Source organism: Rhinoraja longicauda, chromosome 1 (assembly GCF_053455715.1).
Source record: "Rhinoraja longicauda isolate Sanriku21f chromosome 1, sRhiLon1.1, whole genome shotgun sequence".
Classification (NCBI taxonomy): domain Eukaryota; kingdom Metazoa; phylum Chordata; class Chondrichthyes; order Rajiformes; family Arhynchobatidae; genus Rhinoraja; species Rhinoraja longicauda.
In genome coordinates this window covers 120888946-120904753 of record NC_135953.1, presented here as the reverse complement: position 1 = coordinate 120904753, position 15808 = coordinate 120888946, and the positions used below count along the sequence as shown (strand labels likewise).

General features: G+C 41.9%; 1 protein-coding gene across 7 annotated transcripts in view; it reads left to right on the top strand.

The window, feature by feature from the left end:
- The window catches only part of kiaa1109 (KIAA1109 ortholog), a 292965-nt gene that overhangs the window by 76216 nt on the left and 200941 nt on the right, over positions 1–15808 (top strand). For all 7 annotated transcript variants that reach the window (XM_078405533.1, XM_078405525.1, XM_078405561.1 and 4 more), the window contains exons 16-19: positions 7899–8054; positions 10019–10116; positions 11799–11977; positions 14866–14972. In XM_078405533.1, coding sequence (XP_078261659.1) covers positions 7899–8054; positions 10019–10116; positions 11799–11977; positions 14866–14972 — 540 coding nt within the window. The remainder of the gene's footprint in view (positions 1–7898; positions 8055–10018; positions 10117–11798; positions 11978–14865; positions 14973–15808) is intronic.

Genomic DNA, 15808 nt, shown 5'->3' with positions numbered 1-15808 from the left:
CTTGGGTTTAAACTGAATAGGGGTGGAAAACTGTTTCCATGCTGTGAGACACCATTGTCTCTTAGAGCACAGCTAATCCCTTTCCCCCACTAACACAATTGTCTTTACCAAGTCCAATGTAAGAATGAGCAAGATGACCGATGTACTTTCGCATATCTATTGAAATTGCATCTGTTCCTAACTGCACAGGTAGATGCGAGCAATGCAGTCTTTAGGGTTGGGAGGAAGGGAAACAACATCCTATTTTCACATTGAAGATACTATGGTGCTATGTAGTAGCACTGTAATTGTGTTAAATGGGTTAGACTTTCAACAGGTTTGCGAGGTCAAAGTGGACAGCACATTAAAATCACATGCCAACAATGTGCAACTACAAATTGAAACTACATGTGTGTTACAGAGCTAAACCAATGGATTCAATCCTCACTCTGCAGTCCCATCAAATCTCCTTGAGTGGTGCTGGACAATTAAACAGGAGGAGGGGAGTCAATTGAAATCCTCAAAAATGATGGGGTACAGCATATGAGTGCCGAAGATAAGGCTGAAACTTTTACGACCTTCAGCTGGAGGTGTTGAGTGAATGATCCAACGCGTATAACGTAAGAACATATAGAACACAAACACAGCACAGGAATGGGCTCCTCACCTCACAGTTTGCACCAAACACGATGCCAAGTCTGCCTGTACAGGATCTTTATCCCTCTATAAGCGAGTTCGGTATCTCGACCGCGCATGCGCAGGTCGTAGGTCTCAAGAGCTAAACATTCTCGCCGGCTGATAACAGCGGGGAAGAAATGGCTCTTGAATCTGGTGATAAGTGATTGCAAATAGGAAAAACGATGATGAGGAAGGAGTGTGATTGTTGCCTGTGTTTTCCAGGCGCCGTGGCGGGGAGGAGGGAGTCCGCTGAAGTTTTAGCTTGGCATGTCCGCCGTCCCGGGAAAAAGCCACAGGGTTGTGGGCTGTGCGGTTGGACTTTCGCCCAGCTGCCGGGCCACCTGCGCATGCATACAATCGAGCTGATGTTCAGATGCGAGGTGTGCAGAAAGGGCTTCAGGCACTCCTCGAATTTGGCGAGGCACCGACACAGGTATACCGGCGACCGGCCCTTCCAATGCAAGGCATGCAGACTCGGCACAGCTGCAACACTGGTGCTTGCACAACAGCGAGCAAGAATTCCACTGCAGGCTCTGCGGCGTGTTCTTCCCTGTGCGGCTGCAGTTAGCGCAACACCGTCGCATCCACCAGCGGCCGGGTACCTGCTTGGGGCTGTCACGGCACAGGTGCCCAGCCTGGAGCAGGCGGCTCCCGCTCCGACGCCTGTGGGAAGGATTTCCACAGTGCCTTCTACCTGGCTCTTGCATAGCGGTGAGACCCTGTTCGCCTGCGAGGTCTCACGGCCAGGCTTTCGGCAGCCCGTTGCAGCTGAGAGCCCACCGCCTGCGCAGCCGTGGGTGGGAGCGGCCGTCCGGTTGCGAGGTTTGCGGCAAAGCGTTCTGCAACCCGTCTTATCCGTGGACACACTGGCCAAGCGGCCCTTCAGGTGCGAAGTGTGCGGCAGGGATTACTGCAACGCCTCGTAACTGCTGATCCATCAACGCTTCCACAGTGGTGAGTGGCCCTTCAAGTGCGAGACCTGCAACAAGAGTTTCCTCAGCTCTTCCTCCTTGATCTTCCTCCTTCCTCTGATCTGCCGCAGCACTAGACGACCGACAGGCGCTTTCGGTGTGAGTGGCGCGCACCTGGAGTATTGTGTGCACAATACTGCAGTACAGCTGTAGTATGACCTCCTTGCCTTCTCCCCTGTGCGAGTCCCCCTGTGGATCTCCAGAGAGGAGGAGTAGAGGGTGGCAGAAGTCATACCGAAAGCGCTTGTCGGTCGGCTAGTGCTGCGGCAGATCGGAGGAAGATCAAGGAGGAAGAGCTGAGGAAGCTCTTGCAAGTCTCGCACCTGGAGGGCCACTAACCGTTGGGGAAGCGCTGATGGATCAGCAGTTACGAGCCCCTGCAGTAATCCCTGCCGCACGCTTCGCATCTGAAGGGCCACTTGGCTGGTGCGTCCGCCGGTAAGACGGGTTGCAGAACGCTTTGCCGCAAACCTTGCAGCCGAATGGTCGCTCCTGCTCGTGGTTGCGCCGGCGGTGGGCTCTCAGCTGCAACGGGCTGCCGAATGCTTGGCCGTGAGACCTCGCAGGCAAATGGGGTCTCGCCGCTATGCAAGACCCAGGTAGCCAGCGCTGCGGAAATCCTTCCCGCAGGCGTTGGAGCGGAACGGGAGCCACCCGCTCTGGGCTGCGCACATGTGCCGCGACAGCCCCGAGCGGGTTGCGAATACCCGGCCACTGGTGGATGCGATGGTGTTGCGCCAACAGCGGCCACATGGGGAAGAACTCGCCGCAAAGCCTGCAGCGGAATTCTTGCTTGCCAGTGTGCAAGCGCCAGTGTTGCAGCAGCACCGAGGCTGCATGCCTTGCATTGGAAGGGCCGGTCGCCGGTATACCTGTGTCGGTGCCTCGCCAAATTCGAGGAGTGCCTGAAGCCCTTTCCGCACACCTCGCATCTGAACATCAGCTCGATCGTATGCATGCGCAGGTGGCCCGGCAGCTGGGCGAAAGTCCAACCGCACAGCCCACAACCGTGTGGCTTTTTCCCCATTGCCTGGGACGGTGGACAGGCCAGACTCAAACTTCAGCGGACTCCCTCTTCCCCACTGCGACGCCTGGAAAACAAGGGCAACAATCACACTCCTCATCATCTTTATTCCTATTTGGGTACAAGATATAAAAGCTTACAATCACATCACCAGATTCAAGAGCTGTTTCTTCCCTGTTATCAGCTGGCGAGAATGTTTAGCTTTTGTGACCTATGACCTGCGCATGCACGGTCAAGATACTGAACTCGCTTATTCATTGCACTTCCATGTGTCTATCTAAAAGCGCTTATATGTCACTATCATATCTGCCTTCACTACCACCACTGCCAATGCATTCCAGGCCCCCACCACTCTTCGTGTCTGAAGCCTGTCCTGCACATCTCCATTGAACTTTCTCCCTCTCACTGTATAGCTATACCCCCTAGTGTTGGATATTTCTACCCTGGGAAAAGGTTCTGACTGTCTACTCTATCTTTGTCACTCATAATTTTAGATACTATCAAATCACCATATCAACCTCTGATGTTCCATAGGGAACAATCCAAGTTTATTCAATCTCTCCTTGTTGCTGAAACCCTCTAATGCAGGCAGCATTCTGGTAAACCTCCTCTGCACCTTCCCCAAAGCCTCCACATTTTTCCTGTAATGGAAAAACTAGAACTGCACGTGATACTCCAAATGTGGCCTAACCAAAGTCTTGGAGAGCTGCATTATCACTTCCTGACTCTTGTACTCAATGCCCTTAGCAATGAAGGCCAGCATACCACAGCATACCAGCATACTATCCTATCTACTTGTGCTGCCACCTTTAGTGAACTATGAACTTGGACTCCAAGATCCCTCTGCACATCAGTGCTGCTAAGGGTCTTGCCGTTAACAGTATACACTCCCCTGTAACTTTCCCCGGTGCGGGACGAATAAAGGAATATATTACATTCAACCTCATAAAATGCAACTCCTCACAGTCGTATACCGATTAGGATCCTCGTCTTAGAAGCCAGTTTTCAGCTTATTTGATTTACTCTTTGTTATATATGACTAACCAACACTTGGTTATAATATGAATACTCGCGTTCTAGCCAGAAATGTTTGAGTGGTAGCATTTAATCAACTGTGTGGAAAATTGCCCATGTTTTCTCTTTCTATAAGAGGCAGAACAAGTGCAAACTGGTTATTTGCTGCCTAATCAATCTAATGTCAATCATCATAATAGACAATAGGTGCAGGAGTAGGCCATTCGGCCCTTTGAGCCAGCACTGCCTTTCACTGTGATCATGGCTGATCATCCACAATCAATAACCCTGCCCAGCCTTCTCCCCATATCCCTTGACTCCGCCATCTTTAAGAGCTCTATCTAACTCTCTTGAAAGCATCCAGAGAATCGGCCTCCGCTGCCTTCTGAGGCAGAGAATTCCACATATTCACAACTCTCTGGGTGAAAATGTTTTTCCTCATCGCAGTTCTAAGTGGCCTACCCCTTATTCTTAAACTGTGGCCCCTGATTCTGCACTCCTCCAACATCAGGAACATGTTTTCTGCCTCTAGCGTGTCCAATCCCTTTAACTCTTATGTTTCAATATCCCCTCTCATCCTTCTAAATTCCAGTGTATACAAGCCCAGTCGCTCCATTCTTTCAACATCTGATAGTCCAGCTATTCCGGGAATTAACCTTGTGAACCTACGCTGCACTCCCTCAATAGCAAGAATGTCCTTCCTCAAATGTTGCTGGAAATTCTATTGCAGAAAGTACTTAATCATGGAAGTTATACAGTGTGGAAATAGGCTCTTCTGCCCAACTTGCCCACACTGACCATCGTGTCCAATGTACACTAGTCCCACCTGCCTACATTTGGCTCATATCCCTCTAAACCTGCCCTATCCATGTATCTGACAAATTGTTTCTTAAACATTGCGATAGTCCCTGCCACAACTACTTCACCTGGTAGCTCGTTCCATACACCCACCACCCATTGTGTGAAAAAGATTCCTATTAAATCTTATCCCTTCACCTTAAACCTATTTCCTCTGGTTCCCGATTCCCATATACTGGGCAAGAGACTCTGTGCATCTACCCAATCTATTCCTCTCATGATTTTATACCCTTGTATAAGATCATCCCTCAGCTTCCTGTGCTCCAAGGAATAGAATCCCAGCCTGCTTAACCTTACCCTATACGTCAGACCCTCGAGTTCTGGCAACATCCGCGTAAATCTTCACTGTGCCCTTTCCAACGTGACATCATCTTTCTTATAACATGGTGGCCAGAACTGAACACAATAAATACAGCTTCACCAACGTCTTATATAGCGTCTTATAGAAAGTGGTCACCAACATGACCTCCCAACTTACTTTGACTGATGAAGGGCAATGTGCCAAAAGCCTTTTTGACCATACACAGTGAATGCCACAGGGAATGACAGGTTGGTGAGGAAGGTGTTTGGCACAGTAGTCTTCATCTGCTGAGGCATCAAGTACAGAGTTGGGATATTGTGTTGCAGTTATACAAAACATTGATTAGGCCACGCTTGGAGTATAGAATACAGTTAGATTTAGATTTTCTTTTTTGTTAGATTTAGATACAGCGCAGAAACAGGCCCACCGGGTCCGCGCCGCCCAGCGATCCCCGCACACTAACACTATCCTACACCCACTAGGGACAATTTTTACATTTGCCCAGCCAATTAACCTGCATACCTGTATGTCTTTGGAGTGTGGGAGGAAACCGAAGATCTCGGAGAAAACCCACGCAAGTCACGGGGAGAACGTATAAACTCCATACAGACGGCGCCTGTAGTCAGGATCGAACCTGAGTCTCCGGCGCTGCATTCGCTGTAAGGCAGCAACTCTACCGCTGCGCCTACAACATACTGTAGGAAAAATGTAATAAAGCAAGAGAGAATGCCAAAAAGATTCACAAGGATGTTAACAGGCTTGGAGAGTTTGAGATATAAGGAGAGATTGGATAGGCTCGGTCCGTTTTCACTGGAGCAAAGTGCAATGACATGACAGAGGTATATAAAGTCATTATTGATATAAATCTATATAAAGTCATGATCGAGTAGATAGCCAGACTATGTTTCCCATGGTAGGGTCTAAAACTGGAGGGCCTCAGCTTACGGTCAAAGGGGATCTGCGATCTAAATTTTCACACTTTGTGTCTGGAATGAGTTGCCCAGAGGAGAGGTTAATTGGCTGGGTAAATGTAAAAATTGTCCCTAGTGGGTGTAGGATAGTGTTAATGTACGGGGATCACTGGGCGGCACGGACTTGGTGGGCCGAAAAGGCCTGTTTCCGGCTGTATATATATGATGATGATATGATGATGATGATGGTGGAGGCATCATCACTGCCACTGCTCAGGTGGCATTGAGACAGATATTTGAATGAGCAAGGTATAGAGGAATATGCAGGTAGGAATGGTATATATGGGCACGATGGTCGACGTGGACATGGTGGGCTATTTCTTAGCCAATTAAATAATTTGCCATCATTCTTAGGAGCTTTGATTTCAGTTTACAATTGCTTCTGAAGGACTTTATCAGACACCTTCTGAAAAAAATTAATTAAATGTATAGGAAAGAACTGCAGATGTTGGTTTAAATGAAGGTCAACCAAAATGCTGGAGTAACAGGCAGCTGGAGAGAAGGAATGGGTGACGTTTTAGGTCGAGACCCTTCTTCAGACAATAAAATGTGTAGATGTTTCTCTGCTAATTCAACACTTCAAATAATTTGCGTCTCATCTATCTTTTAACTGATCTGTATTGGCTCTCTGATTCATTGAAAATATTCATGTTGAATGACTTTTAATTATAGACTGGTAATTTGATATCATAGTGGTGCAGCTGTTAGTATTGTTGCAATAAGGGTGCAGGGTGACTTGGACAGGTTGTGTGAGTGGGCGGATACATGGCAGATGCAGTTTAATGTAGATAAGTGTGAGGTTATTCACTTTGGAAGCAAGAATAGAAAGGCAGATTATTATCTGAATGGTGTCAAGTTAGGAGGAGGGGGAGTTCAACGAGATCTGGGTGTCCTAGTGCATCAGTCAATGAAAGGAAGCATGCAGGTACAGCAGGCAGTGAAGAAAGCCAATGGAATGTTGGCCTTCGTAACAAGAGGAGCTGAGTATAGGAGCAAAGAGGTCCTTCTACAGTTGTACCGGGCCCTGGTGAGACCGCACCTGGAGTACTGTGTGCAGTTTTGGTCTCCAAATTTGAGGAAGGATATTCTTGCTATGGAGGGCGTGCAGCGTAGGTTCACTAGGTTAATTCCCGGAATGGCGGGACTATCATATGTTGAAAGGCTGGAGCGATTGGGCTTGTATACACTGGAATTTAGAAGGATGAGGGGGGATCTTATTGAAACATAAGATAATTAGGGGATTGGACACATTAGAGGCAGATAACATGTTCCCAATGTTGGGGGAGTCCAGAACAAGGGGCCACAGTTTAAGAATAAGGGGTAGGCCATTTAGAACGGAGATGAGGAAAAACTTTTTCAGTCAGAGGGTGGTGAAGGTGTGGAATTCTCTGCCTCAGAAGGCAGTGGAGGCCAGTTTGTTGGATGCTTTCAAGAGAGAGCTGGATAGAGCTCTTAAGGATAGCGGAGTTAGGGGGTATGGGGAGAAGGCAGGAATGGGGTACTGATTGAGAGTGATCAGCCATGATCGCATTGAATGGCAGTGCTGGCTCGAAGGGCTGAATGGCCTACTCCTGCACCTATTGTCTATTGTCTATTGTCAACTGCAGAAACCTGACCCCAAACTTGTGACATTTCCTGTGACCTTGAGGGTTTCTACAAAGTGTACATATTTTCTCCCACATCCCAAAGACGTTTAATTGGCTGTTGCAAATTACCCCTTAGTGTAAGTAACTGGCAGAACTATCAAAGTGTAGTTGATGGACATGTGAAAAAGAGTGGCGTAGCAGAACAATGGAGAAATAACAAGAGGCAAGTGATTTTATAGAAAATAGGTGCAGGAAGCCATTTGGCCCTTCGAGCCAGCACCGCCATTCATTGTGATCATGGCTGATCATCTGTTGGAGACAACATGGATCTGATTGGCTCATTGGCCTCTTCCTGTTTTATTGACTAGTTATAAGATGTTTAGACTAACTTATCGATAAAGCTGGTTTCCCACTTTTGAATTCATTTTGAAAGAAGTTTTAAGTTATTTTTGCTCATTTCTAATATTTTGATTATACTAAAATATTGTTTAAACTTTGTGCTTTCATTTTTTCAAGACTTAATACAAGATTGGGCTAGTGATAGTGCTCCTGATATCTTCTCATTTGTTCCATACACTTGGAAATTAAAAGTGATGTTCCATCAGTTTGAGATGATCTGGGCAACAAATCAACACAACTGGATAGATTGCTCTACCAAACAGCAGGAAAACGGTAAGCACCTTAAGAAAATGGTAAAAATAACCTTTTATTGCAAATTTATACACATTTTCCCATGAGTTTATCAAAAAAAAAGCATCTTAATATGACCATAGAATGCTGTGTGCATTATTAGCCCGTAAATTAAGCTATTTCAAAAGGTTGTGGTTGAATGTTACTTTTGGTAGCCTCCATCCCAGTTGAATGGCCACACTATTGGACGTGACTGAAAGGAAAGCAGAAACCTAAGGATCAGAAATAATTTCTAAATAGGTCTTGCATGATTCAAAAACCATTTGGCATGTAGCACTGAAGGCAATCTAATATATTTTTTCTTTCTTTGTACTACTGTTGGTTGTTACTGATAGTTTATAGTCTCTGGTTGCTCCAATGTTATGGCTCTAGGCCTGTATTCATTTTGCATTGTGGCAGAACATTATTAAAATTAACATTTTAATTTCAAAGATTGTAATTGTGGTTGAGAGAAACAAAGAAAGATTTGAATTTTCTTGTTTTTCTTGAGGTTTTTCATGGTTAAGCTCATTGTTTGCTCATGCTTGAGTGTGAACTTCCCAGTTCTGGTTTGAGAAATTCATGTGTTCAGTTTGCATTAGATGGCTTGGCCTTAAAATCACATTTTAACTTTCTCTCCCATCATTCTCTCAGTTAATAGCTCTTGCCATATGGATTTAGGTCCAGTTGCTGCACTTACCAGCTAGAATTCCAATGGCCTGGGATTCCTGACCTGAGTTTAAAATTATAAATACTGTCCTGTTAAAATAGATCTCGTCTCCCAAAAAGATTATTTTTCTCTTCACCCATTCTTGGAACTTAAAATGTCTCGCAATATTTTAACATGGATCAGATATTAAAAAAGTACAAAGCTATCAAAAATATAAATCCACTTTTGTGAAATGGCCATGATTAGAATTGTGCTGGGATCTCATACACACCTTTGCAAGAAGCAACATGTTAAAGCTGGAGCAAGTTATTTTAATATTTTCCTCTCATCATGCCAGATGGTTGCTTTTTAAAATTGTTCACTGGAGCTGAAGCGGTAGTAATGCTCTAAAATAATATTATAAGTGCTAATGTTGAGGAGCCTAATGGATATTTGACAATTTCTGAATGTTTGATTAATCTTTCATTTCTAAGGGTCTAGGAAAACTGAGAATATGTGTGTTTCAGTGTTCATTTTTGAAAGTATATATTTGAGAGCTTCCAGAGTATATCAATCATCCATGTGTGTTTTGTAACTATCATGAAATTCTTAAGCCTGGCTAACCGTTAATTCATCGGCTTCTGTGACAAGTCATGTCTTTGTGAAGATAGCTTAGGACCTATGCCAGGACTAATCTCTGTGGGAATCCTTTATTGATAAAAATATGGGTAGCTGATGTGTTTTCCAAGGTGCATGAAGAACTATCAATTGCTGATTAGAAAACTAATTGCAGGTGTTCACAGCAGATGTACTTTGAGAATTTCAGAATCTGTGCATGTTCATAAAAGCTGCCAACAAAAGCAGCTTTTTTCTTGCTTTGTAAATAAAGAGATGAAACTGTATCATAGTCATAGAGTTGAACAGCACAGAAACGGCACTCCGGTCTACCTAGTCCATGCCAACCAAATTGGCCTTTTGGATTATTCAACGGCATTTGGCCTATAGCTCTCTAAACCCTTGCTATCCACATATCTGTCCAAATGTCTTATAAATTTCATGCCTTCTCTTTGTCAGCTTAATTTGTTTGATTTTTGTGAAAAAAGATGAAATTTGGGAAATAGATTTAAAGATGATTGAAGGAGTAAGCTGGTTTCCAATAGTGTGCATTGTGATTAAATATTATATATGGTAAGATGAACTGCTCTGATTTATGTTGAAAATGCTGTTTACTTTCTAAAAGATTTCAGAAAGCTCATAAGCAGCCTGCAATAAATGTTAGTTGCTTTAGAAACTTTGAAATATTATTCTTCTGTTGCAGTTTACTTAGCAGCATGTGGAGAAACGTTGAATATCGAATTCTCATTGCCTTTCAATAACTTTGTTCCTGAAACTTGCAACACAAAATTTGATTTGAAGGTATGTGTAATAACTGAGTAGCAAGCAATCATTTGTTGACCAGTAATCAGTAAGGATCAGTGAGGATCACATATAATTTAAATACCAAGATTTCCCATATAGCTGTGATCAACTTCAAGATGTCTGAGAATACAGGCAGTTCTACTATAATGTGATGGTTGCATTCTTCAGAAACCTTGTAATATAAAAAATAGAGTTATAAAAATAATTGTGTCAATGGGGAAATATGAGTTAGGGGTGAGAGAATTTCAAACTCTCAGTAACAAAATATAGGTTTTTGTAATACTAAAGTTTGTTATTGCAAGCTAAAAATACTAAAGGCTAAATGTTAACCAAAGCACAAAGTACAAGAGGAACTCAGCGGGTCGGGCAGCATCAGTGGAGGGAATAGATCAGTGAATCTTCATAGATACTCACTGAGTTCCTCTAGCACTTTGTACTTTGCTCAAGATGCTAGCCTCTTCAGTTTCCTGTCTCAGTTAATAGAACATTGTTGCACAAATGTCAAATATAAATGATTGCAGTTGAAGTAACTGCTGTGTTCTTAAGAGACAATGGTGTCTGATTACTGGGGAATTCACATGAAAACAGGTTATTTTCACTCTCTCCCCCCCCCCCCCCCCCCAAATCCTGTTTATACCCAAGATTTATTTTCTTAAATAGACCAAGTGGACCCGTTGGGCCCAAACCTCTCCTGCATTGGTACAGCACACTCTCCTCCCCCTCCCCTTTCCCCTCCACTCCCCCCTCCCCGTTCCTCCCTCCTCCCCCTCCCTCCCCCCTCTCCCCCCACCCTGCTCCATCCCCCTCAACCCCCCCTTATCGTCCCACGTCTCCCTCCCACCCTCCCTCCCCTTCCCTCCCTAGGAGATAGATTTAAACGTTAAAATGTGAATAACTTTTAAAATATAATACCGATTTCAATGAAACTTCTTCCATTAGCACCAAAGGGACGACGGTGAGTAAGGTGGGCCTAAAATTGTTGTGCTATCGTATACCGTTTTGGCTGTAGTTCAGGAACAAACAAGCAAAAAAATGAGTGTTTTAGTCTAGAGATGCATGTCATAAATGTGTTTTTTCACTCGAAATATTGTTTTGAACCCTTGTTGTCTCCCAGCCTGCTCACATCTACTTCTGTACTACCATCTCAAGTAGTAATGTAACAGCCTCACTCCTTAGTACACTGTACTAATTCTGCTACTACATGTTGCTGCACATCCTCTTGATAATTCAGTTTAATCTCTTCCTCAATCTGTGTAGAGAAACTCCATGCAATTCAAGGAATTCAGTGCACAATCAAGGAGTTGACATATCGGTATATTTACCCGAACTGCAGTCTTCTATAAAAGGCTGAACCGAATTGCCGATTGCATTAGTTTGCAGGTTTAAAAATCCAATGAGAGAGTACTCAAAGCACAGCTTTCCCCCAGTGTTGACAACTTTTCTTTCTCAGCCAATTTATTTTAATGGCATTTGTTATCTGAACCAATTTACCCACTTGCTGTAATGTTAAGGAGTTTACCATGCATTGATATGTTTTGACACAGCATTAATCCACATATTTGAAAAACATTTACTCTGTTATTTGACGTGTGTGAAAACAAAGATCAATTCACTTTTTAAAAAATGTTTTCAAATAAAAATGTTACAATATACATTTTGTTCTTATTTTACATTTGCAGGCTGAAAATATAGATTTGCGTTTATTCCTCCCTGACTGCCATCCTAGTAGGTATGCTACTATGACATTAGTAAATGATTCCCAGCCCAACAAGGTATCTCCTCAACCATCTACTTCAAGTGAGAGCCAAACTAGTCAAAAAGCAAGAAAGCTGAAGTGGCGTAATGTTACCCAACCAGAGTAAGTATCCACTCTATTTCTGTAATAATTTAACTTGCAACATACTTACTCTTATAAAATTAAAATATCCCTATTTTCTGAACTTTAAAAAAATGTTTCTTTCTAAGACTGTCAGAAGCTGGAAGTTTTCTCCTCTTTTCATATTTTACCAAAGCACAGCACAATGTAAAATTAAAGCTAAACAATTATAGATACACCAATCTGAAGAAGGGTCTCGACCCGAAACGTCACCCATTCCTCTCCAGAGATGCTGCCTGTCCCGCTGAGTTACTCCAACATTTTGTGTCTACCTGTAGATACACCAGCAGCTATTTCTGATGATAGATCATTCAAATACTAACCTTATTTCTCTTTCAACAAACGTTCCCTGACCAACTAAGAAGTATTAGCACTTTCTCCTTTAATTTGAACGTTAATTCTCTTTGTATTGCTCTTTTTCCATTTAAAAAAAAATGTTGGCAATTTTGACTTTAAAAAAAAAATGACTGTGTTAAATTTGCAAACAAAGTATTATGATTTTAAGAGCCCTTTTTTAGACGGTGTTCTATATTGGAACTATTGTGGAGGAAAAAACCCTCCAGGGTTATAATCGCAAGTGAGGCAAGGAATAGAAAGATAGTGCAGTTCAATATGTGCCTAAGGAGCTGGTACAGAAAGGAGAGCTTGAGATATTTGGATAATTGGGCTCTCTGTAAGTAAGGTACCTACAAGAAATGAGGACAGCATGCATTTGAGAGAAGGTAAAGGAGGAAACCAGAAAGATCCTTTCAAATATTCGGAACAGGAAGGAAAGAGGGTATTATTAGACAATGGTTCCAGGAACATTTTCAATTATGCTGATAATGTCTGGCCATATTTTCTAAATCACATCCAAAGCACAGTAAAAAGAGCAGTAAAATGGTGTTGATATAAACTGTTTTGGCAGGGAAAATAATAATAGCACCACATATATGCTTCAAATGGACAACTATTGTGTGCATAATTACATCAGATGTGATTATCACACCACTGAAAAGCATTAGGAAACGTATTTTTCAGGATTGTTATCACCATTTGGATGATAGTGCGAGACTTTTGGAATCGGGATACACATATTGGTTGTGGATACTTCTTGCTTACCCACCCACAGCCAAAGTCTGAATTCTTCTTTCATGTCTAATATTGTGTACTCAGCCTGCTCTGAAACACTGCTTTCTTTCTTCCGTTATCCACACCATTCTTGTTGTTAACTTTGCAATTGTGGAGAAGGAGGTAATTTTCCTTCTGTAATTTCATTTCGTGATGATTTCGACAGGTGGTTCCAGAACAAAACAGTTCTATCACAGTGAATCGTTAGAGGGATGTAAGGTACTCTGAGAAAGCTGGAAGTTTAAATAAACACAAAAGATGGCAGAAACTTGCAGTGGGTCAGGCACTTAGTAGTGAATGCAACAGAGTTAAAATTTTTGCCAATGTTTTTGTAATTAGAATCTTCCATTACTTTCTATAGTTATAGCATAACGTTTAACTTGTATTCTTATTTCTGGATGTAAAGCCGAAGATTCCCGTTACTTCAAATATTTCCTTTACCTATTCGTGCTATTTTAATGCCCTGAGTCACTTTTGATCACCATCATTTCTACATGTCTGGATTTACATCAGAATATCTTCTATCTTTTTTGGGGTCACAGATTACTTTATGCTTCCCTGAATCGTTAATGATTTACTGCGTATTTTATCCATTCACATAATATTTTTATAACTGTATGCCTGCATCTACATTGCTTAAAGTTTCAGACCTTGAATGATTTGGGCCCTCTAGTTGCTCCTCACAGCTTAAATTCCCACTTGGTTTTGTAATGTCGGAAAATGGATGTATTGTATGCAGTCCCTGCCTCTCTGATGTTGTATAGATTGTGAATAGCAGAAGCTCAAGAAAATGAACCTTGTCATATAATCTGCCATTGCAAAAATTATCCTTTTACTTTCCCAACTGTTTTCTGTCCATTAACTATCGGGAATCCTCAATTCATGTTAACATAATACCCCCACCCCCAAATCAATGTAAGTAATAAACTATATGGTGTGGCACCTCACTGAATTCCTTCTAAAAATCCAGTACTCCAATGCACTGTTCTTCCCCTCAACGCAGCGGGTTAGCCATTCTTTCAATATATGCATATTTGTCAGTTGCCACTGCTTTTTAATACCTGTCTGCCTGATCAGCCATGATCACATTGAATGGCGGTGCTGGCTTGAAGGGCAGAATGGCCTACTCCTGCACCTATTGTCTATTGTCTATTAGGGTTCAGGTGCCAATCGATCTTAAAAAAATGCAGATGGTGGAAATTTAAATTAAAACCAGAAAATGCTAGAAATTTACAACTACTAGGTAGCATCTGTGGGGAGCAAAAGATAATTAATGTTTCATTAATTTTCTTTTGTGAAGCTGAGCAGGTGGTAAGATTCTAGTCTTTTCCCTGTTACTTTCGTCAGGATGAAAGGTGAAACCTAGGTATGGTCTGCTTACTTGGGTGAATGCTGAAAGAAACCCATGATGATAGTTAAACCATTACTAGGTGTCCTAGAATACCAGTAGCAAAAAACGAAATATGTATTTTGTGTCTTAAAAGCACCATTTTCCATAACATTTCTGATTGTGCTTGACAGTTAATTTGTATGAGATAATTTGGTATTTCTTAAATATTTAAGATGCCAAATGTTTTGAACTTCCTACAGTCTGTATGTGATGTCAGATCAAATAAGCAAGCACTTTTTAATGCTTTGAAAAGTAAAAAAGATCTTTACAATGTGATTTGTTTTTGAACAAAAAATATTGCACTAAGTAGATGTTTGTTCTGTTTTAATTGCAATTCTTTGACTCAGATATTGATTTTTTTTTTTTAAAGGACTGATTGGATTGAGTGCTGGTCTGTACCAACTATTCTACTCTCTATTGACTATACTTGGCATCCCATCTATCCCCAGAAAGCTGATGAGCAGCTGAAGCAAAGCGGTAAGAAACTATTAATGTATTTCTTCATTCAGTTTTTCACTTTTTCCAAATGTTTTAAAGGACAGGAATAAACTATCCAGTTGGTATTCCCCCATTGAGTTAGGTCATTGCTGATTTGCATCTTAAATTCATTTATTTGCCTATTCTCAAATTAATGACAATCAAACTAAATAGCAGTAATGACAAATCAAACTTAACGGCATTAGAAGATGACCTATGCATCAAGTAATTTTCAAATGGGAATAAAGATAAATGACATTTTTTAACGCTTAACCAATAAAAATTGGATTTTCAGTTGATATTTAAACTTTTGATATACTGAGTTATGTGAACAGTTGATTGTTCTTTTGTTATGCTGTTTCGATAAAATTCATCAGTACTTTATTTAACTGAAATACCTGTCAAAGGCATTCAAAATCAAAGTTTCAGCTGTAAATATGTAATAGTTCAGTGGGTAATTATATGGAAAACATCGTAAGCAAGCTTTAATTCATAAGGAAACAAACTATTATTGGAAGGTTGGCGTATCACTGAGTAAGTGCCACTTGATCATGCTGTTTTTCAACCTTCTATTATAATTGAGACCAGACTGGTAGCATGGCAATTATCTTTACTGGATCTGCCCTGCTTTCTGTGAACAGGATGTGGCCAGACAATATTCCATGTTGTCAGGCAATAGCTTTGGTATTACATGATTAGCTTGGCTAGAGTATGGAAGTCTTCAGCGTTACAGGTTGGAAATTCTTTTGGGCCATAGTCTTTATGGTATCTCATATTTTCATTTGTTTCTTGATATCATACATGGCAAATTAAATTGGAGGGAAGTTCTACAATTA